This window comes from Mchenga conophoros, linkage group LG12 (assembly GCF_057382185.1).
Source record: "Mchenga conophoros isolate Kocher_MC1m ecotype Shallow Benthic linkage group LG12, M_conophoros_male_GT1.1, whole genome shotgun sequence".
In the NCBI taxonomy this organism is placed as follows: domain Eukaryota; kingdom Metazoa; phylum Chordata; class Actinopteri; order Cichliformes; family Cichlidae; genus Mchenga; species Mchenga conophoros.
This window is the reverse complement of record NC_140537.1, coordinates 31,987,398-32,011,483: the sequence shown is the minus strand read 5'-3', so window position 1 is coordinate 32,011,483 and position 24,086 is coordinate 31,987,398. Positions and strand designations below refer to the sequence as shown.

General features: G+C 39.4%; 1 protein-coding gene across 1 annotated transcript; it reads left to right on the top strand.

Moving 5' to 3' along the window:
* Positions 1-94: 94 nt before the first annotated feature.
* On the top strand, positions 95-23,693 carry lrrc74b (leucine rich repeat containing 74B). Its single transcript, XM_085293182.1, has 10 exons — positions 95-193; positions 1,029-1,203; positions 1,672-1,814; positions 6,540-6,672; positions 12,702-12,908; positions 14,883-14,992; positions 16,026-16,141; positions 16,514-16,592; positions 23,218-23,313; positions 23,396-23,693. Exons 1-10 carry the CDS (start codon positions 95-97, stop codon positions 23,510-23,512), a joined length of 1,275 nt encoding a protein of 424 aa, XP_085149308.1. The 3' UTR covers positions 23,513-23,693.
* The last annotated feature ends 393 nt before the right edge of the window (positions 23,694-24,086 follow it).

Sequence of the window (24,086 nt, the reverse complement as noted above, 5' to 3'; positions counted from 1 at the left end):
CAGAAGGAAAAAAGAAAGAAATTACTAAGGAATTTCTGCATAAAGGTAGCAAAATAGTTGTCTTAGTATCAATATTACAGCTATTATCAGTGTCATGCTTCATGGGAAGAAGTTGGCCAAGCAGGTGCTGCTGCCGTCTGTGCTGGAAGACGATGACGCAGAAACAGAAAGTGGGAAGCTGCAGCTGGGGGAGGTAGGAAACCGACTATGCAGCCAAGTTTGCAAACTCTTGAGCAAGGGAAGTGTGAACGACCAGGTAGGTAAGATTAGATTCTTGAGACTGTTCAAAGGCAGAATTTCAAAAAGCTCGAGATTAAATAAGATATAGGAGACGGACTTTGGGTGAGAACTGAAAGCATGTTATAGACCTGTAAGAGCATAAAAGAGCATAATAGGTTTTAGAAATTGAGATCTTAACCAAATCTCTAGGCACGTCTAAGCACTTTCCTTGCCCTGGGCAAGGAAACACAGCCTCAAACGTACAGACTAAAGACCTGCTGCTTCCTTTTATAAACTGCTCTTTTGACCTGTGTACTCACATGAATGTATTTAAAAGAAGGGGCCTCAAAGTCATGTCCTTGTGTTTTAATTACACTTTTGGGTCCCACTGTATGAGAAATTCACTATCAGAGCTGTGCCCGAACATGTGCAGGACCTGTTCTGCTATGCTAACTAATTCTACTTATGTATTCTGGAAATAACAATATAAAGCATCACTGACTGAGACATATGTGAATGTACCATAAGCTTAGAAATAAAAGGAGTGAAAGGGAGCAAAAATAGCTTGTGGTTGAAGAGGTTAAAGAGAGGTGGGAAGAATGGAGTGGGAGGATAGGGAAGTACTTTCAAAGATTATAAAAACAGAAGGATACGATCTTAAAGACACAAGCCCACACTGATGAACTAAACACTGTAGGTATTGGTTTTATTCTCCTGGCAGTAAAATCAATCAACTCTGCTCACACAGGCAGCGTACAACAGACAGGTTTGACGAGTCACGATGTCTTACTTTCTCATTTTCCATCTAGCCAAGAATGAGCCAGACAGAGGTTGATATGCGTGGGCCAAAAGACCAACACTCAAGCCCTGACAGGAACGTGCTAGACAGAGGCACAAGACACGAGGAAGACGAAGAAAAGGAGCCTGAAGTACAGGAGTGCCTGAGCTCTGATGAGGACTATGATACAGATTTGGAGCTCGAAGGTATAATTTAATTTTGGCAACCAAAAGGAGATCAGTTGGGTGGGAATGTTACAATATTTTATCATGTTTTGATAGCAAGTCTTAATTTGCTCTTGTTCACACCATCTAAGATAAGGCAAAGCCCTTTTGTCACCCATCTGTTTTTTTCCTATCTGCCTTTCCATTTTCTCAAACACCAAATGACTTAAAAAAAAAAGACACTCCTACATGCACCCACCCACATATGTGGAGTCCTATTCTGCATGTTAATGATTTCATCTCAGTCTTTGTGTCAGGCTTCCTTTTCACCAGAAATGAAAACCATCTGGTATGAATGAGCTTTCCTGACAGGGCAAAATCAACAACAAGGGATATTTCAATGTCCCACTCAAAAGGTCCTTCAATGGGAAAATGTGCAATATCACTCCTTTTTACACAAAAGGTACGGAGCGTGAACGACTGAGACAGAGTGCTGTCTTTATGTTGCAGGTAAGGAGGCGGCATACGATCTGACGAGGCAGACATGCTATGTGACAGCGTGTAAAAAGTTCCGGGTGGTCCCTGCCTCTTATTTCCTGCAGCATATGCAAAATAGCACACTGGTTATGATGCATCGTGGCCTGGGGCCTCAGGTATAGTAAAAAATAAGGCAACATTTTTAAAATTATTAGAAAGACAAAAAGGCTGATACTTTCATGGAAGGCTTTGGAGTTTGAGTTTCTGGTGACAAAAGAAAAGATTGTCAATAGTGCAGGGGAAGATGATTAATTTCTTTATTCTGTAGCTCTTTTTCTCCCTAAATGTTCCTATTTTATTATTGTTTTAAGAAATATGTTTATTGTTAGTATCATAAGTAATAATAATGCAATAATGATAATAATAATATTACCAACAAAAACATTTATACATGTTATTAATATTTTTGCTTTTTCATTTTTAGTCCAGTCCTTTTACCTGACCATTTTCAGAAGAATGTTTTTTCTGTGTTTAGTACTGACCTATGAATCACTCAGGCACAATGAATCAATGAAACAGTGAACTCATTTTAAATTTTATCTTTAGGCACTTTGTTGCTATCAGTTGGTTGTAAAATACATTAAGTACAGGAATAAATTAAGTTACCACAGTGATTTAGCCAGGTACAAAGCGAGACACTTTTGTGATACAGAAAAGTCTCACTTTAAATTCCAAGTAGCTTGCAAAACCATTAATCTTAGTTTGTAGTGCACCTGTGAAACCTACCCCTCCTGGAGCTGGGTTCTGCCAAAGGTTTCTTCCTGTTAGTCCTGTAAGTCTAGGCCACTACAAAACCTTCATTTTTGTCAGCTGTGGTTTTTGTGAAGACTGGCTGTGTATCAGGCAGGAGTAGGACCCAAAAGCAGGACATATAAACACAAGGGGTAAACTAAAAGCAGCTTTATTTAACTGAAAGTAGGTACAAAAGTCAGAAAACATGTAAAACCACATCAATGAGACTTCAGGGGCAATATACTGCAAGGGAGGGCAAAACAATGAGGAACAACACCACAAAAAACAAAGGGAGATTCTGATCATATATACATGTCAGGTAATTAGGATTAGAACACAGCTGAACAGAATCTAGCTAATGAGACAAGGTGGAAGGAGGAAAACTGAACATCGCATACACAGCACAGGAGACTATCAAAATAAGACAGGAAGTAACACACAGACTGAGAGCAAGACAGACACGTGAACTTAAATGTAATGGAATGAGTTTCCTCCATTTGTTGATAATGACTTTCACTCTAAGGCTTTGTAATTCTTTTTGGACAAATAAATGTCAATGATTTTGTTTCCCAGCTGTTCTTGACTTTCTTTAAGTCACTGCATGATTTGTTGTTTTTTCTATTTAAGCGATTTATTGATTTGACAGGTGTAGCAGTAATTAGGCAAAGGTATGGCTAAAGAAATTAGACTTAGCTTTTCAAAAAAATCAGTTTATTCACAGTTTATTCATGGGTTATAAATGGGGCAATTATTTTCTCACTTGGGGCCAGGTAGTTTTGGATAATCATCACATAAAAACTGCATTTTGTATCTACGCGGACAAATATGCCAAAAAAAAAACCCAACCCCAGAGAGAGAGAAAATAAATCAGGAAAGAGCCAGAAAAAAAGTGTTAGCATAAAACTAAACTGGTAGTTTGGCTGCAGCTGGCTGTTATTTTCAGTGATAGAAAGTAGTCAACTGGCCACTAGACACTACTGAGGCCCAGCATTTCCCTCGAACCAAAAAGCAGTACCAAGAGAGGAAAAAGCTGAATTTACATTTGCCAGGTGGCCAGGAATACAAAGATGTCCTCTGACCTAACAACATTCTGCCCTACTTCGTGTTGAAATTTAGTTCTACCCAAACAGTAAAATCAGATATTGCGATTTTAAGGTATTTAAAAGAAATAGTATACTGAAGGTAAAAATTTTAACTGCTTTCCATCAGCTTTGTATTCATTATATTCTGTGCAATTTTGGGATTTACAGTAATCAAACTATATTAATATCAGAGTTAGAGTGTTATTACCCCAAAAACCACAAATTAAACTGGAGACTGAAACCAAAACTTATTTAAAAAAAAAAAAAAGGGGGGGGGGGGGGGGGGGCTATTTCAATAATTGAGTAATCTAAGTAGTTAGAAGTTAGAAATTTAAAATTTAGTTTAATAAATTCAAGTAGTTTTAGAGTTTTGTTCCAAACAGACCGCACCAGAGAAACAGCCACACTGTGTTTAATATAGTCTTTGCAGCACTTTATGATTTCTCCCTTAGTGCATTTCATTTATTAGACCTGTCAATCTACACCCTCAGCAGCTATGCCTGGAACATTTCAAAGCAGACAATACAGCTAATTTTTTTCACAGCTTTTAGCCTTATCAGGGTCACTGAAAACATTTTTATCTGGTGTTAAAAAGTCAACACATCATTCAACATATTTCTTTCTGGCTTTAAACAGACTTTAAAGAGATGATTTTCAAGCTATTGAGGGTTAGGTACCAAAGAAAATGATGACACCATTATAAAACTGCGGTCATGCTGTATTAAAAACTGACACAGAAGGTTCAGGCCAACCCCCACAACCCTTCTCTTTTTGTGTAGAATGGAAGAATATCTCTCTTTTCTCTCCCTGGCTCACTCATCAGATCAGTTTCACCTGATGGAGGATATTTGAAATGAACCAACTGTGCAAAGGTCCTCACATGCATGTGAAAACATGCGTGTGAGTACCAGCTAGGCATGTTCAAAATCTTGTAACAGTATTTTAGATTAATCCAGGCTTTTACTCAGTGTTACTAATTCAAAGTCACATGGCTCCTTCAGGATAGATGATCATGAGATCTTTAGTAGTCAGTTCTGTGTCCAAGTCCAGCGCAGAGCGAGATTCAAAGATTTCAGTTCTTTTTCAAGGACACGGAACATAAATGGATCATCCCCAACACTTAATCATCTGTCTCCTATTGTGCTGATCCTCCTCCCAACAAAATACTTTAAACCAACCGAGGCAATCAAAACTTCAAAAGTTCACTGTGGTAGCAGTAGTAGTGATGCTACATTGTAAGTTTTATTAATAAAGTAAGCTATTGCTTCTTGGTGAGAAAAACACAAACAAATAAACACCATTGCATTGTTTAGATCATTTTCATTTCCATGCACTGACTGCAGCTTAGATTTTTTGAACAAGATGATGTAGCTGTAGATGATGTAGATGATTTAGATGTTGCTTATTAATTTGAAGAGCAAGAGCTTTAGCCAGCCTTAAAGTTAGATATTGTTGATTTGTCTTCTCTCCACTATTTTGTAAACCTAATGTGCAAAGTTTGCAAGCGTCCTTGGTCAGATTTGTGGTCAAGTTCTTTGCAGCTAACAGATACTTATCAAACAAAGCACGATTTGCATTTCACTGTGATGTTTTTCTTGTCTTAGCTAGTGGTAATGACCATTAAAGTTGCAGTAATGGATTTTTAGATGAGATAATAAAATATGCTATCAGGATTTTTACCTTAAAACATGTACCAAATCTACTCAAAACACATTAACACTAATATTGCTTTTCCTACATGATCTCCATACATTTGATTTATGCAGCAAGCGGTATTGTTAATTGTCACATTTTATCCTAAAGCCCCATTACGCTTTTCCTGCATCCCGTCTACAGTACTTGTTGTTGACAGCATTTGACAGTTCCGTTTGTAACAAGATAATCAATGTTATGACTTACCTGTCAGTTGTTTTCATTTTGTGGATACATAGCTTTGATGCTGTAGTCTGTTATATAGACCTCACCAATACTTACTCCATTATTTCACCTCTTAAGAAAACAAGCTTCTGTTCTTCTATTTTCATTCTATTGATCTATGCTGATAGAGAAAACCTATTTAATTACATGGTCCTGCTAAACATTAGAGACAAGATTATTATAGTGTCACAACCTGAAATAAACAGATTTGCACTACATTTAGTATTAAACATTAACATTTCCATACATATACACATCATTAAGGTTTCTTTATTATTCTTACAATATACTCATTTAAAAAAAGAAGAAGCACAAAACATTCAACAAAACAAAATTTAAAATTGTATTTTTGTCAATTATGACCCCTATCTATCCCTAGTAATTGATACTAATTACTGTCCTTTTTTTCATAGTAATCAGTGTAAAATACCTCTTTGGTTTTACATATCCGACTGAGGGATGAATACATTCTTTCCAAAACTGAAACTGGTCAGGCAGGGGCTTTCAGCTTCTGCACAGTTTGACATTTTTACAGGCTTGCACTGCTCTATAATGGTGTAAATGAAAGTTATAAAAGATAAATTCATTCCTCAACCAGCTCATTCCGTAGGTTCCAGCACCAGGAACATCATTCAGACAGATTAAATTGGATTTTAAATATGTCTTTATCTGTCATACACAAAGGGTAAAATCAAAAAGTGTGACTTCCAAAGGTTATCTGTTTTATGTCTAGGAAATTGATACGCTTTTTAAATCTTACAGAAATTTACTTTGCTTGCATTTAAACGTGATATACCCCGATGAGGCAGATTCTGTCCTATTTATCATCAAGTCGACTCAGTTAAGGCTTCATGCACTCAACTTTCTCATTAGCCATGCTAGAAACAATAATTTTCATGTGCTGTGAGTTTCATTTCTGACCTACGCCTCCACATCGCTCCCTTCTGCTTCATTTGTCTTGTACAGGTTTAATATTCCCCTCTCTCTCTCTGCCCACCTGTGTGAGTACATCTTTTAACAGGAATGCAGATAAGAATATATACTGCTGTGAACAAACAGAAGAAATTCACTTTGAGGATGGGTTGGGGGGGTATGGTTGTGTATTTTCAGGGCACCAAAGCACTGGCGGTTCCCCTGGTAACCAACACTTCAATACTGCGGCTGAACCTGCGAGATAATTGGATGGAAGGCATGGGTGGAGCTGCTATAGCTGAGATGTTAAAAGGAAATTGCTACATTACAGGTGGTTTTACTGTGATTTACTGTGGACTCAACACGTTGTGTTCTTTTTTTCTTTATACTTCTTAATGGCAAAGGTGGGACCCCAACATCAACATATTCAACATTTTCCGCCAATAAATATAAAACACTTACCATCTCAAGTTTCCCTTTTATATCTGTTCTTTCTCATATTGCACTACTTGTATGTGCAGTTTGGAACATGAGAACACTCTAAAGAGAAGAACAACTCTACATATCATTATCCCAAAGCCTTAAAGTCCCATAAGGTGAAATTTATCCTATACACAAGATCATTGTTAGAACAAATCATTATACTGTGCAAGAAATTTTAATTTCCTGTAGGAACATGTTACTTTGTTGCAATTTATAATAAGATCTTGTGCAAACAACTTCAGATGCACACAGTCACATATTAGAGACAACACAGCTAATCAAGTTTTAACTCAGGAATGTCATGTTGTTTTTATGTATTTTTTACATAACATATTATATATTTGTCTGATAATTTCCACATTTTGTCTGATCAGTTCCTAACAACATTTAAATTTACAATAATGAATCACACCGCAGTGGGGAATATATTTCATCACAGTCTTACTGAAAGTGCAGTAACTAGTTTACGAATATTCCTCCATTGTTATCTTCTTCAATGCTATGTGTCAACATACTGCAGACCAGCTACCTGAACTTTACCCCCACAAAGGTTGATTATCTCATTAATAAATTTACATCTTCACTGTATATGATTCCAGATACAGTAGAAAATGAAAAAGCATCAAATCACAAGTATTTGATTCTCTGGTATAACTCTCAAAAATGCACCATAAAAGAGATAACTTGTAAGCTGGAGTGGAAATTGTCTCACCAATTTAGAAGATCATCATTTAGCAAATAGTTTGTTGCTCTATAAAAATAAATAAATAAAAAATCCACAAAGCTAGAACATCTTCATCATTGATTGAAAAAATAAGAACATTTGAGTTGGCTTCAGTAATTCCTCCAAATCATCAATGTGTTTTTTTAGATTCCATTCCTACAAGAGTGTTCAAAGAAGTCCTACCATTAACCTTTAATGCTTCAATCTTAAATATGTCTCTATTAAGCTACATATCACAGGCCTTTAAGATGGCAGTAGTTAAACCACTATTTAAAAAGCTAATTATAAGCCAAGCTCCAACATTCTTATTCTCTCAGAAATAATAGAGTAGTTGTAAAAAAGCTAACTGATCATCGGTTGAGGAATGGTTAATTGAAAGAGTTTTAGTCGGGCTTCAGAGCTCATCACAGTACAGAAAGAGATTTAGTGAATGTTACAAATTATCTTCTTATGGCCTCTGTTAAAAAGTCCTTGGGCCAGGGCATGCGTTACCTGCATGGGAGGAGCATGATTCCCCCAGGGGCCAACAGCCAATCAGAATGCTCACCCATTCTCTCCTTGCTGTGGCAATTAAAAGTGTAGTCGGAGAGTAACGCTGCTGCAGGCAAGTTATGGACTTGAGTTGAATCGGACTAAGGCGGGCAAGTAACCACATCCTTACTTGCCAGAGAGTGTGTGTGTTCGATGTGGGCTCGTGGCAAATAAAGTTCTTCCACTCTGACATCATTCCCCGTCTCTGACCGGATTTTATTACCAGGTAACAGTACCGAATCACGTTTCAGAGATAGTGGTCCAGGGCGTCCGCTATAACAAGTGGTCCTCGGAGCCGGATCTGATCCCTGTAATAAAAGCATGGAAGAACAGCACGCCAGGAGACACCAGGCTCTTCCTGCCCATCTTCGAGGAGTGACTATCTCCCCCGGGGGAGATCATCACTTCCCAGATCAGCACACACTCCCCCGCCGCGTTGGAGACATGAGGAGGAGCCTGGTGGGGCTCATGGATCTCCTCGGTCTGAATCTCCGGTCACTCAGGATAGTTTCCAGTCTGGATGGGACATCAGGGATCGATGGGAAGAGGACACCGAAATGTTGCAGCAGGAGAATAATAGATTGAGAAGCGAGCAGAAAGCCTTGCTGGAAGCATTGGACCAGTTGCGATTGTAGAATGCAGAGCTGGCTAAGAAAAGTGACCAGAGAATGGGCCAGCTTCACCCCCAGGCTACAAATGAGACAGAGCAGTTACGTGAGCAACTCAACCACCTCAGCAGTGTTATTACTCAGTTGCAGAGTGCATGTGATACACGACCTCCTCAACAGTTCAAGCGAAGGGACCAGTCTGCCAAGCTGGATCGGCAGGCCAGTCCTGGCCATCACAGTGGAGCAGAGTCTGATGGTGGCAAGAAACTGCATGCAGCTTCAATCCAAGGAGTTAAGGGACACATTCTCCCAGGACTTGATATGACAATGCCATATGAGGGGGCTCTGCGGGAACCTGTTAGGCAGCCAGATTCAGCTTGTCAGCACCCTTAAGAACATATAGCAACACGCCGGCATTCTCTCGAAAGGTACGCTGTTCATTCCAGACATCTTACCCGTCCCTCGAAGAGGATGGCAGCATCGGTATTGGACACCCAGCACTCTCGACGAAGAAGTTGTGATTACTCACCTGAGGGTTTCACCTTGTCAGAGAGAAAACAGCATGCAGCATCATCGTGTCACCCTCGCAGTTTGGACAGGGATTATTACCGTTTCCCAGAGCTGCCAACTGGAGGTTGGGATTGCCCCCATCGAGAGTATGGGTCGCATTACCAGGCCCCTCCAAGACCCGCGCACTCGGAGTACTATTCGTACTCTAGATCCCGACAGCCGAGCCCGGTGGGGGGTCAGGAGCGCTATTATAGGGTTCAGCACCTACAATCCCATATTTTGTACACCCAAATCCAAGAGTTTGCAAGGCTGAGGATCGCATTGGAAAAAAATATCCTCCCAGCCGACGCAACAGAACAGTTTAAATTCCAAATACTGGTAGACCATCTTAAGCTGGAGGAGGCCCTGCTTATTGCTGACTCCTATAGCCATTCTAGGCACACTTATACCAACACAATGGATGCCCTCAACCAGGAGTATGGACAGCCGCATCAACTGGCACTCCAGCGTATAGCAGAGTTAATGGACGGGCCACCTGTTATGTCAGGAGATACCAAGACCTTCAGGATGTTTGCACTAAAGGTAGGCTCCCTGGTCAGCATGCTTGCACAATTAGGAAGGAAAAGAATTGTGGAGCTGGAATTTGGGTCCCACGTGTCAAGGTTGCTTGAAAAACTGCCACATGATTTGAGGTCCAGCTTCCGTCGATATATTCATCTTCAAACCATCCCCATTCCTACACTGACTGACTTCTCACACTGGCTTGAATATGAGCTGCAGGTGCAAGTCGACATGGCATGGTTCAGCTCAAAGAGAGCAACGTTTCTGATGGCAGAGGACAGGAGAAAGTTCACCGGTAAGACAACCACAATACTGTTGAACACTGAGCCCCAAGAATCTGGTGCCGCTCCAACAGTGGCAGCAGCCAAACACAATGGGAAGAAGTATTGTCCTTATTGCAACAGCGTCGATCACTCTGCTCAAATTTCAGACGGCTACACAAAGCACAAAGGCATCACTGGATCAAGAGTAACAACCGGTGCTGGTGCTGTGGGAGGACCCACCATGCTGCAGAATGTGATCTAAAGATGCGCTGTAAGACATGCAACCAACAACATCTCCTTGTCCTCCACAAACTCAATGACAGGTCCACTAAAAATGTGCAAGCCGCCCAGGCCTCTTCTGCAACAACAGGCTCAGGTACTACACGAGTTGGAGAGGAAGAGTTGTACATTGACAAACCACTAGGAGGATGTAAAGTCCTATTGAAAATCAGTTTTACTGAGGAATGGCGATCGAGTCCTAGAGACTTATGCTGTCTTGGATGACGGGTCTGAGCGGACCATCCTTCTCAGGACCACTGCGCAGCAGTTAGGGTTAAAGGGGCAGAGCGGAGGTTGTTAAAGTCATCAGAGAAGGTCCTTTGCTACACAACTGAGATTCAGAGACTACAACGTGAAGGTTTTGTTGTCAAGCTTGAGCCTGGAGCTGACAACACTCCTGCTAGCTGGTATATCCCACACCAAATGGTGCAGCATAACGGCAAGAATCGAGTTGTGTTCAATTGCTCATTCCAGTTCCAGGGGCAGAGCCTCAATGACCATCTCCTCCCTGGACCTACTTTGGGGCCAACCCTCCTGGCAGTGCTTTTGAGGTTTCGACAGCACCCCGTCGCCTTCAGCAGCAACATCCGTAGGATGTTCCATCAGGTCCGCCTACTAAAAGAAGACCAGCCACTCCTCCGATTCCTCTGGCGGGACTGTAAACGTGACGACCCCCCTTTTGTATAGGAGTGGAGAGTACTCCCTTTCGGCACCACATGTAGCCCCTGCTGCGCTATCTTTGGGGAAGACGTCCGTGAGACTGTGATGTAATCATTCTATGTCGACAACTGCCTCCGGAGCTTGGCGACAGAGGTAGAAGCTAAAGTACTTGTGGAGAAACTACAGAAGCTTCTGGCTGATGGAGGTTTTGAGTTAAGACAATGGGCCAGTAACCAGCCCTCAATCATCAGCCACCTGCCCCCAGAGCTTAGATCAGACAGCGCTGAGCTCTGGATCACACATGGCAAACCTGATCAGAAAGAAGCTGCACTGGGGCTCCATTGGCACTGCTCATCAGACAGGCTGTACTACAAGCTCCACACTCTTGACCATCCTCAAGTGACCCTGCGCACAGTCTACAAGGTTTTAGCGAGTCAGTACGACTGACTTGGCTACATTGTGCCATACACCACAAGAGCTAAGATTATCGTTCAGCAGATGTGGGCTTCACGGACTGACTGGGATGACCCCAACCTTCCTAAGGACCTTCTCCAGGCCTGGAATGAATGGGAGCAGGACTACATGGATGTACTATAGATTGGAGGTTTAATAGTCATGTGTTCACAAGATTAAAACAAAAAACAAGCCCAATTAATCTTTAGATGGATATGAAAAGTAAATGAGTCATGTTTACTGAAAAACACTGAAGCCAGTGATACCATGCTGTTATCATCAGCAGGCTATCAAGCTCCATTGACCACTCTATCATGTTTATGTGAACGATAAAGATAATCTTTTTCTGTTGAGGCTGGCAGAATTGTTGTAAGTATAAAACTGGTTTAAACAGAACGTTTGACCTTATGACTTATAGAAAGTGAAGGTATCACTGAATACAAGATAATGGTGGAGGTCAGCGTGAATGTCTGTAAATGTGCACACTTACAAAATGTTTTACTGAGAGACACAAATGTTGACCTAAGGGTGGTGCTTGAAGAAAACTAGCTTATTGGGATTCATCATTAGAGCAGTCTATCCAGTCTGTTTCAGTAAAAGCTAAAGCATGTTGCAGCTGCTGCTGGTGCTAGATAAAATATTAGGGATCAGGAGAAGTAGTTATAATTCAGTTTCGGGGGGGATAGGAACGCCTGTAATCGTGAACCAAATTGCTGGTCCAGTTGATTTGCTGCAGTTGAAATGCACATTGTCACTATATACTAAATGCATCATTTCTCAGTTACTTTTGTGTTTTGTGTTTTCAGATGGTGATAAGCCATCAAAAAATCCAACTTAATTCATTTTTAATTTAAAAATTAGTTGATTAACTTAAATAGTATGCAATAGCTAGGAAGGTCATTTCAGACACATTGCTATAGTAGTGAGAAGACAGTATCTAAAAACAGTGATTTATTTTTCAGATTCAAAAGCTTTATCAAATGCACTCCCCAGCTAAACCTATCGCATTTAAACTGAATTTTCCTCTACCTCCTCCCAAAGGAAATTTACTCCAAAAATAGAGACAGTATGTGAGAAATATGTGAAATTCAGAAAAAATAAAGCAGAGGAAATGATTCATCTTTTTTTGTGAAATACTGTACTGCAATAATGACAATTACCAAATGCTCAAAAACATTTTGAGAGTGCTATTTGGTCTTTTTGGAACCTTCTTGTGTTTAGTTTACTTGCCACTTTTATTGGTCTCTTTTCACCTTGCATGATGTTTCAATTTGTGTGTCAATCCCAGAGGTGGACCTGTCCAATAACAATCTAGAGGTTTATGGAGCCAAAGCCATAGCTGGTATGCTTAAAGAGAACAGCACCCTGGTGAGACTCATTCTGTCAGGAAACCATTTTACAGACCGGTCCACTGAACACCTCTGCCCAGCGCTGATCACCAACACCAAACTACAGCACCTCGACCTCAGCTACAATGCTCTGGGGGAGAGTGCAGGTAGCAAAGTAATTAGTTTTGTAAAGGTCTCGTAGTTTCTATAAGGCTGTAGCCTTTCAAAGATTGAAACAGTACCCATGACTCCAGTTTTTATTAAGATGATATTAAAGATTTGTGCAAGAGATACAGTTTTTCACATATTTTCCATTAACAGCACCAGATAACTGAACTTCAGGACCTAGAAATTATATGTTGCATCAATAAATCGCAAAAGACCTTAAGGCAGTGTGGAGAATAGGATGTAAATTCTTTTTCTTTGCTTTTCATCTTAATTTGGGCCTTTAAAAAAATCTGCCCTCTGATTTCCTGATTTCCACGAGAAACCAGCAGCAGAGATTAGAAGGCACAGACAAGATCCATTACTAATGTTGGCCTAAGGTGTAGCTGCTAGTTTTAATTTTGGTTAGCCAGATAGGATTAAAGGGTTAACTGGGCAAACTGGAGAGCACAGTCCAAAATATTAGTGTAGACTACTATAATTTCCTATATAATTGTCCTGTAATTTCACTTACAGTGTAGATAAAACCATTGAAAATATAAGGCACACAACTATTTAAATACACTCATTGGTGCATAGTTTCCCTTTCCATCTTTTGAAGATAGTTTTTAAAGACAAGCAAAATAATTTATTTAAGGATTTTATTGCCTAAAATCAACGTTATTCTGTGTTTACTTTTCTTTTTTATCTGTACATAAATGAGTAGAACAAAATTGATATAGGATTTTTAAGGCCAAGAGATAACAATACAGAAAATTGTATATACATATTAGCCAGTATTCGTTTTTCTTTCAGGCACACAAAACATAAACAGATTTCCTAGCATTTGTTATCTATAGTTATTTGTCTAGAGTGCCCTCTGTTGGACAAACTATGTAATGCCAATACTCATAACATGGCTAAAGAATGTTTCTCCCACTACTTACTTACTTTTTTTTAATCACACGTTATAAATACTGATATCTGTAGATCAGCAAGTAGTAATATCGGCCTTTGTATCAGCCCACCCATAAATTGGTTGGATACCATCAATGATTATTTTCAATATGCCAATAGCTGCTGAAGTCATCGTATATGCTATTTTTGCTCTCTTTTCCATTTATAATTAATGTACAATAAAGGCCTGTGAAGTGACTATTACTGCAGATTTATTTAACATTAGGACTAAACTGTATGTAAGCATGTAAGCAGAAGGGGGGTGGGAGAGGGGTTCTGCTGTCATAAAAGATTTTGCCATAATGGTGCAGCCTTATCTCCAAGCAGTCATAAGACAGCATGCAGCAGCAGATTGTGGCATTCAAAGGTCAAGCACATTTCGCCTTCATTAAAACCTCTTTCAATTATCATGCGGATGAGCTTTGTGACAGGCACCTTGTGGAAGAATGGCAGACCAGAGCACTGAGCATCTGATATAGATAATTGAAAATAAATCTACATGAGGGAAAGAGGACACCACCATATCTTATCGCTATGATTCATCCCCACATGCTCTATCCTGTATTCCTCAATGCTTCTGCTGATATGTCAAAGTACATTTTTATGTGTTTTAAGCGCACTCTACCATGTACCAAAAGTGTATCAGTCAAACACACTGACATTCATGCTATGGCATTATGGCTTTTCCAGCTGAGCACATTATCTTGAGTGATTATGAACCACCGAGTGTCATGCAGTTTTTTATATTTATGGAAAATGTCAGTGACATGATGAGGGGTATATATTTTTGTCCAAGATAGTTACCTCTATAGTCGTCACTCAGTAAAGCGTTAAGGGAATATAGTGGAGATGATACAATATATTACATTAGATACACATTATAATTATTCATGAATAATGAATAAACAGACTCACTATTTCTAAACAAGCCTTTATATGAGGATGAGTACATTTCATTGTTTTAAAAATGCAATAATGCAACTATTTATTTTATCAAATTGCTCTGAATTATTCTTATGTTCATTTTCTATTTTCACAAGGGGAACACATGGGAGATGCTCTGTCTGAGAACACCGGGCTGAGATCGCTAAACCTGGCATGGAATTGCATTCGACAAAAAGGAGCAGTAATGCTGGCCAATGGTCTTGGGGTAATACACTTGGACATGAATGTGTAAATCCTAGATTAGCTTTCTGACCTTATGCAAGACAAAGAAGATCTAATGGTACAGTGAAAAATAAGACTAAAGTACATTGATTAGTTGAAGCCATCAAATAACAAATTATCCTAAGTTAAAATAGCGGTATGTCAAATGAAAGTGGCTAAAAATATCACATCTGGTGTTAGGCATAAATAATTTACCAGTCAAGTAAAAATATTTAACTTCATGTGCATAACCAAAAAATGTATACTTGAATCTAGTAACCCTCCATTTTCTAACTCCACATCCCAGTTACATCAGATTTTGCACAACTTCCCCTAAAGCTATGAAAGGCTTTATATAACTTCCTCATATCTGCATTTGTAACCAATGAAACCAGTAAAAAAAAAAAAAAACACAAAACATGAAAGTAAGTCCCTCTTTAAAATGGCCTTGAACTGAAAAATTGGGAATCCAATAAAAGGAAAGTACAAAAAAAAAAACGTTTGTGAACTGTACCTTTGGCCACCCACCTTTGACAATATTTATACATAAAGCGATCTGTTTATCTGAATTGATAATGACTGAAATTTTGACTAAGTGGAGTGGAAACTCCCAAACCAGGGATACTTATCTGGTAAAAGAATTATAACAACATCATAATGATGCTACACTGACATCAAAACCTATTAAGATTAATAATATGGTAATTGCTAATTGCAGACGACATCTCATATCTTGGCTGACTCCCTTATCCTGCTTTGTGAAGCAGCCCCCCAGGCAGGTATTCATCAAGCATCTCACTGCAAGAGAAGCTATACAGTAGTTTTCCTTTCCCTATCTTATTGACCAACATGGCCAAGTGGACCCTGATCACTGGCAGGTGTGATTGATTCACACCCTGGCAGGGATTTTTAATTCAGAATCTATACTTCACTGTCATTTTTAAAGTAAGATATTTCTTTTGTTGAGATTTAATCTTGTTAGAGAACTTGTTCAAGTTGTCCCTTTAAGTATTGATACATTCTTTTGTGTGTTTCAGGAAAATGTTTTTCTTAGAATACTGGATCTGTCATTTAATGGCTTTGGGAAAGAAGGAGCCAGTGCTTTAGGACAGGCTCTTAAAGAGAACAATGTTTTAGAAGAGTTAAATATCAGGTATGTGTCTTTGTTGTGTTACTATCGAATGATCAGATTAGTGAGTAGAAATTGAGAGCTCAAGCCACGATCATTTTCACAAATTAGAATTCACAATCTTATCTTTCACATTGTTTATAAACTTCCTGGCGAGTTCAAACTACTCTTCCAGACTGATTCTAATCGATCTTAAATGGTGATTACCCTTTTTCTTAAAGAAAGAAATCAAATAATCCAGTTTCCTCTGCTGTTTGCTTAACTTTTTTAGTAAAACAGATTTGCTTTACAAATTCACTTGGATGAATAATGCCATTTTAAAAAGTAACACTTTATGATTGCTTCCCTCACACTCCAACACACACTCTTGTTTTCTGCTTTTGTTTCTCGCCACAGTAACAACCGAATACCCCCTGAAGGAGCGATCCACCTCGCCATGGGCCTCAAAGTAAACAAGACAATCAAATCCCTGAATGTAAGCTGCTGAAAAGAGATTGGTTCTAGCTTCACGAGCAATGGGGGGCATCAGTGGATAAAATAGGATAAATAAATGGATCAGTGTACTTCATTTTAATGTAAATGCTCAAGCTGAATTGTCAGGTGCTCAGCTCAGCTGACTGAAAAAGTTATAGAGAACATGCTAAATTGAGTTAAATTCTGCCAATCGGATACTGACTGCTTGTGCGCTCCTGTGTTCGAAATCTTTCATAGCATATGCAAGTTTTAAAATGTACGCAAACTAATGAACAATCTTTGAAGATTAATCAATTGAAAATTCTTTGATATGCGAAGCATCCAAATATTCCTGAAACAAATTATACTTTGTTTGAAAGCATAAAGGTTCACAATAAAATAATAAAATCATTGTGAGAAACTCAGACTAAGCAACAATAGCAGCAGTTGCTTCTTTTACAGTTTTTCTCGATTGCTAAAACACATTTCCTGAAACTACGCCTCATATCCTCACAACAGTAAACACAAATCCATAACATCTCACTCAATTTCCCAAACATCCTATTTCCAGGTCAAAATGAAGCTCTACACCCAAAACTATTCACTCCTGCTGAAAAACCAAACTTTGCCCACAGACATCAAACACAAGCCCTCAAAAACACACACACTACAACAGAGTTTTGCACACTGGTACAATTAATTCAAAACAATAGCTCCAAAACAAATAGGTTGCTTATGGTTCTCCCCTTCAAAACCCTTGTCACATGATAAACACAAAAGACCCAACCAATGTATGTACAGTGGCACATTGTCATTCATGTACTATACAGTACAACACACACCAGAAACATTATCCCACCTCAGCATCTTGTCTTTGGTCTGGGTCAGGCCAGAGAATCTCATCCACATCACAGGCTATATTGGCCCCAGCCAGGCAGCGGGGGTAAAATCCTCTTGCATGCCTGATCCACCCCTGGCATGCAAGAATTAAGGTAGCATAAGGAAAAACTTGATATGTCTAGGCAGGCCTCTTCCATGGCCTGAAGGAGGTGAACATGGACATAAGGTTCTCGGTCACTTTCCACCGCCATGCCGAAAATAACTCCTCTATCGAGTTTAGAAAGGGAGAGTATGCAGGCAGAAAGATATTAGAAAACCTTGGGTTATTGGTAAACCAGTCACGAACCAGAGCAGCGCGATGGAAGCTGACGTTATCCCACACAACAACGTAGTGAGGCTGCTCTGGCTGTGCTGGTTCCCTGTAGTCCAGCTGGAACATATGTTGTCTTACAGTTTTTTACAGTCACTAACAAGCGCCTACCCATACTTCAGATACCTTTTCTAAACTCTTAACACAGACCCACACCTACAAAACACAATTGGCCAAATGGATAATATCCTTCCCAAAAATACACTTTGTTAAATATATATTAACTCCTCATTTCAAAATTAGAACACATCTTTCTCTGCACACACTAACTGTACAAAAACACTATAAATCTGACTCAAAATGAAATTAGTCTGTCAAAGAATAACACTTGTTTTCACTTCACAAGGTACATGCAGTCAATCAAAGTACACCAGGTTTCAAAATACTGGCTATCATTGACATTACAAAAACTGCATAGACATTTATGTTTCAGTTTCACAGGTATTTGCATGCGAAACATGCAATCCACCATATTGACACCAGAAATGTCTTGGTTGGTAACTGTATGTCCACATGTACAGTAATGTTCACATTCAAAAGCATTCCAGTAAAAAGCAAACAAGTTTTTGTTTCTTTACTGTTTACCACAGGAGGTACAGTAGAAACACGGTATGATAGGACAGAGAAAGTTTTACAGTATTGCTTACAGTGAACAAAATATCCATGAAACACACAAGAGCATTCTGAACAAAAAAACAACAGCAAAAAGCCAAGATAAAAAGGGGGGGAGGGGGAGGGGGGCTATAAAAAGGCAAAAGATTTGCATCTAATCTCTGCGATCTTCAGGGTTAGGCCACATGTTTTCATCAACATCACATCTGATGTTATCCAAGTCGATGCACCTGGGATAAAACCGCCTGGTATGTCGGATCCACCGACATATCATTGCAGAAGCAGAGGTTTTTATACTGTATCTAAGGTTTGGGATATTGTTTTTGCTATTGTGGGATGTTGTGTGTTAACATTCGTAGATACTACAAAAACAGTTCATGATTTTGCTGGGAGGTATAGCTTGTCTGTTAAGAAAATGTAAGCATTGTGGAAATGTGTTCACTGACTGCATATTGGGTGAACACGACATGAAATGTGTGACTGGTATGGCCACAACAGACCGATGCTGTGCTAATTGTGTTTAGAGTTTTGCAAATGTGACAACTGTTTGGACAAACGCTTGTTAGCGACTGTAAAAAACTGTAAACCATCAAGAAAAGCAAGGAGAAGCATAGTGTTATAGGGTCCTAGTACGGCATGGCGGTGGAGTACCCCTCGTTGGCTGATGGCTGCGCACATAGTGACATTCCCCCCACGCTGATCAGGGACATTTACAATAGCCCGATGGCCAATTATGTTCCTCCCCCTTTTCCTTCTTTTGGTCAGGTTAAAACCTGCCTCATCCACAAAGATTATTTCATGGGGAACAGGCCGTCCTTCAATCTCAAAGATTCTCTGCAAAACACATAACACAGTAGAGTCAATCGGTACCCTGAACCACAGTTCAAGAGTGCTGAAATGGCAGCATAAACTGCCATGCTGTGATGGTACACAATACTTTATACAGTATCAAAACTCATACCTGAACATATTCCACACGTTGGTTTTTCACTCTGTCAGAGTTTCGTTCGAAAGGGACTCGGTATGCCTGTTTCATCCGGAATTGATTCTTTCGGAGGATGCAGTCAATTGTGGAGAGGCTGATGGCATGTATGCCTCGAAAAAGATGATCATCCTCAATCACTCTCCTTTGAATCTCTTGCAGGCGGATTACATTATTTGCAATTACCATGTTTACAAGTTCCCTCTCTTGCTCCTCCGACAAAAGCCTTAACCTGCCTCCACCAGGTGGTCGTCTCTGTGTCCTACAAAAATAGAAGCACTCATTACTGTAACTGTCACACATTCATTTTACAGGCAAATAATGGAAACATACTGAAACTCAAGACACATAAGTTCAGTAACTTAAACGTTACTGTACAAAGCAGTCTTACTGCAAGTACACCTACCTGTTTTCCTCCCTGAAGGTTCTGATGATGGAGGCAACAGTGAAGCGACTCAAATTTGGTTGTACTCGTTGCCCAGCCTCCCTCATAGTCATCCCATGGACAAGGACATGGTCAACTAAAGTGGCTCGAATTTCATCCGAGACTGACTGTCTTGTTGCCCTTGCTCTTCCCCTTCCTTGTCGCCGTCGTTCTCCACCTCCTTCACCACGTCCTCCTCCACCTCTCCCTCCTCCCTGTTGTCCTAGACCACCTCCTCCTCCTCTTTCACCACGTCCTCCTCTTTCACCATGTCCTCTTCCTCCACCACGTCCTCCTCCTTCACCACCTCCTCCTCCTCTTCCACCACGTCCTCCTCTTTCACCATGTCCTCTTTCTCCACCACGTCCTCTTCCTTTGCATCTCTTTGGATCCATTGTTTCAAACCTGAATGAGCTGACTTTGGCCTTTTATCTATCCATCGCAGGTTCTGATTGGTGTGTGCTAAATTTTGACTCCTAGTGTTTCCACCTGGTTAATTGTGTGCTAATTGAGCTCAAGCTATGCTGACTTAAGTTAACATTATTGCATGCTAGTGCTTTCTAAATGACTACATGGTGTAAGCACTGTAAAATGTAGGGATTTGTGTGTAGAGTTTTGCAGTAACAGTTCACCAAATTTGACTCATGTGTCAAAGCAGGGAATAGTGTTTATAGTTCAGGGAAATGGGTGAGCTTTTTGAACAATAGCGTTACGGTTTTGAAATTTTAGTTTAGAGGCCTGGTTATAGTGTTTAAGCAATCGAGAAAAACTGTAATATGATAGCACACTAACCCAATTGTGAATATAGCTGAAATAGTAGTCCTGGGTGGTCTTTGTCATTGTTTTTTATTTTTTCAGCTTATAATGCTTTCAGGCGGTGAAAAGTCTGTGCTGCCGGCAGGACATTTAAGCACTTGTACTCTCTTTCTAAGAAGCAATTGTTTTGATAGCTGCAGTATATTGTTTTTAGCATTGTCTTTTTCAGACCTTCTTAAAAAAGATGTTGTTTGGATGACAGCATATTTTGCCCAATATATAAAATCTGTTTCAGTCATGATGATTCCTTTCCAGAGGCACGAGCTGCAATTTCCATAGGCATTGATATACCCCCATACCATCAGAGGTATGCAGGATTTTAAACTAAGTTTTGATAATAAGTCAGACAGTCCCTCTCCTCTTTAATCTGGAGGATGCAGGGCCCATGATTTCCACAACGAGTTTCAAATTTTGACTTGTCTAACCACAGAACAGTTTTCCACTTTGCCTCAGTCCATTTTAAATTAGCTTTGGCTGACAGAAGATGGCATTTCTGGATAATGTTCACATATCTTTGCATCACAGAGCTTTAACCTGCATTTGTGGATGGCACGGCGAACTGTGGTCACAGAATTCTGGAAGTGTTCCTTAGTTCAGTTTCCCTGATAGACACCCTGTCTGTTTTTAAAGGCAGTGCTGCTCTAAGATACTCTTTTCATACCTAATCATTTTCCTGACCTGTACTCAGTTTTTCCAGATGTTTCTTTCTAGTAAGCTATTTTTTTAGCCTTTTTTTACTCCTCTTTGGAGACGTGTTGCTGAATTAAAAATGGCATAATATTCTTCATGAAATAGTAAAATGTCTTGGTTTAAGCATTTGAATTGTTTTCTATCTTCTACTGTGAATAAAATATGAGTTTATGACATTTTTACATTTCATTACATTTTTTGCTCTCTGTTTTATTTTGTTTCTGTTAACATTTTCATTTTGGAATTGTGTTTACACCTATACTGACTTCATTATTTGAAATGCTGGTTTCTCATGAGCGAACTGTCTCCAAACTTTTAGTCATCATTTAAAAAGAGGTGTGTGTGTGTGTGTGTGTGTGTGTGTGTGTGTGTGTGTGTGTGTGTGTGTGTGTGTGTGTGTGTGTGTGTGTGTGTGAAGGAAATCTCCGTCCCTGGTTTCTCCGTGGATCGGGTTTCCTCCGAGGCGTGGGCACCTATAAGCAGAGTTTTGTATAAGATTCAAAAATATTCAAAGTAACACTCAGGTATGCCGTTCAGCTGGGTTAGTTACGACGTCGGGAGCAGTTAGGAGAACAAAATGATACAGAGACTGTTCAGGTTGCTTTCCCAAAATCAACTCAAAGGTTTATTCATCAGACAACAGTTTATATAGAGGAAAAAGGTTCGTGTGTCAGCAGATTCTCAGTTCAAACCGGTACAGACCAAATAAGGAAACGTCTTCCTGCCCTCTGAGCAAAGAAGTATCCTTTGTATAGTTTATCAGTTCAACTACAATTTATGATTATCCCAGCAAAATACACTCCTAGACATAGAATACAGAGTTCTTTCATTAGTGAATTCTGAAACAAACCACCTGGCCTTTAACAAGCCTTGTTCTAAGAGATAAAGAAGGGAAGATGGGAGTAAGGGAGTGATCTCTGTGGTGTTTTCAACCTTGAGGTACCATCCTGTGATTCTTACACATTAATTCTTGGGTCACAGAGAAAGAGAAAAACAACTAGTAAATGGGCCTTATTGAGTAACAGTTTTCCTGTATAATATCACTATAAAACAATATCCTGTAAATGCTACCATGGTATCAAAATATCACAACAGTGTGTGTGTGTGTGTGTGTGTGTGTGTGTGTGTGTGTGTGTGTGTGTGCGCACGCGTGTGTGTGTGGTGTTAAGAAGGTGAATTTGTATCTGCTTCTATTATTTCAGCTGTATATTTCCTTGTATATTGTTTAGATTGACTCTGGAGAATTACATAATGCAAATTTTGAATTAAAATAATAATAGACCAAAACCATCCCAGGAATAAAGGAATAAGCTGGCATTTGGGGACATACCATAGATATAAATGAATGTCTACCTCTACCAGCTGGTTAGTTTAGTGGAGTATAAACACTGAAAAATAGTGGCTCTGTGATTACACAGTCTGCCTAACACTGTCTGACGTGTTGTAGTTTGTTTAATCTGTAGAAAAACTAAAGCGTAAGGAAAAACAGTTTCCAGTTTTATGGGAATTACAAGTACAGCTTTCTTGGCATTAAGCGGTATAACAGCAAAGACTCCAGGAAGTTATTGGTTCCTTCCCAGAACCCACATAAACAGCTAATTATCATTTTTACAAAAAAAATTGCATTCAACTAGTTAATTATTGAATTTCATAAGTGCTCTTGGCTGGACTTGGCTAAGTTAATTGACTAACTTCACGGGAGCTGAACAGATGTGAGAAGTGTACCGATTTTGGCATTTAAATCTCCACCAGAATAAGAAAACATGATGAACTATTTTTTGTACATAGCTTCATATGATGATATGAAGGGTAGAAATATTTTTTAAAGTCAATAATAGGAAGGTTCTTCATCACTTGCCTATCCAGAACATAACAATTTTTGCTGTTTTTTCTTGTGTACTGTGTGTAACCAGATTGGTAGGAACCCCATCCTGAATGCTGGATGCTATGGGATCCTTAAATCTGTACAGGACAACCCAGATTCAGCCTTGGAGACTTTAGACTTTTCAGTAAGTCACACGTCTTAGGTCCTTGACATTTTTTCCAAGTGTTCTCTTATTCACTAGTTCCTCTGTGTATCACTTTCTCTAGGACATCACAGTAAGCCGGGATTTTGACGACTTGTATACAGCAGTGAAAGAAATATTCCCTGCGCTTAGAGTAAATCATGGGGGCCGCTTTGGCACATTCAGCAAAGCAAAAGCTTGAAAAGTGTTACTGTAATTGCTGTACTTTTATGCCAGCAAAGATGGAAGAAATCTTGTCAAAGCCCTATGGACGTTTTCATCAACAGATAAACCAAAGGATGCATGCCTGCAAAAATATAACTTTTAAAAAGATGTCTTTTTTTGTTGTTAAAGAGCCATGAGAGCATATCCTTCTGAATAAAATGCACTGTGAATAAATAAAACTTCTTAAATACCCAATCAATTGAAAATAAAAGCAATTCAGATGCTCATTTTCCAGTAGAAACACCATGTGTGTAGTGTTTAAAACAAATTTATTTGATGAAGTCATAGAAAATAGGCATAAAATAGAGGTATTGAGTATGATTCTTTTTAGATATGATCTGATTTGATGTTATATAATGTCAGTGGGTAGAATGATGGAGAGGATCAGAGAGCACTGTATTGTGTATGAAAAGAAGTGAAAGTGGGTTGCACAAAAAGGATTTAAGTACTGCATGACTAGTCTAATAGAAAAACCAGCTTTGAAAGAACAGTCCACTATTAGATAAGAGACCTGTTTACTGAGGCAGGACAACTCGAGCTGTGTTAGATAC

Excerpts from the sequence above, each read along its gene's own strand:
- lrrc74b (XM_085293182.1), top strand. The coding sequence starts at position 95 with ATGCTTCATGGGAAGAAGTTGGCCAAGCAGGTGCTGCTGCCGTCTGTG. Across the intron at positions 1,204-1,671 it reads TACAGATTTGGAGCTCGAAG|GTAAGGAGGCGGCATACGAT; the intron begins GTATAATTTAAT and ends TTTATGTTGCAG. Across the intron at positions 16,142-16,513 it reads TTAGAAGAGTTAAATATCAG|TAACAACCGAATACCCCCTG; the intron begins GTATGTGTCTTT and ends TTCTCGCCACAG.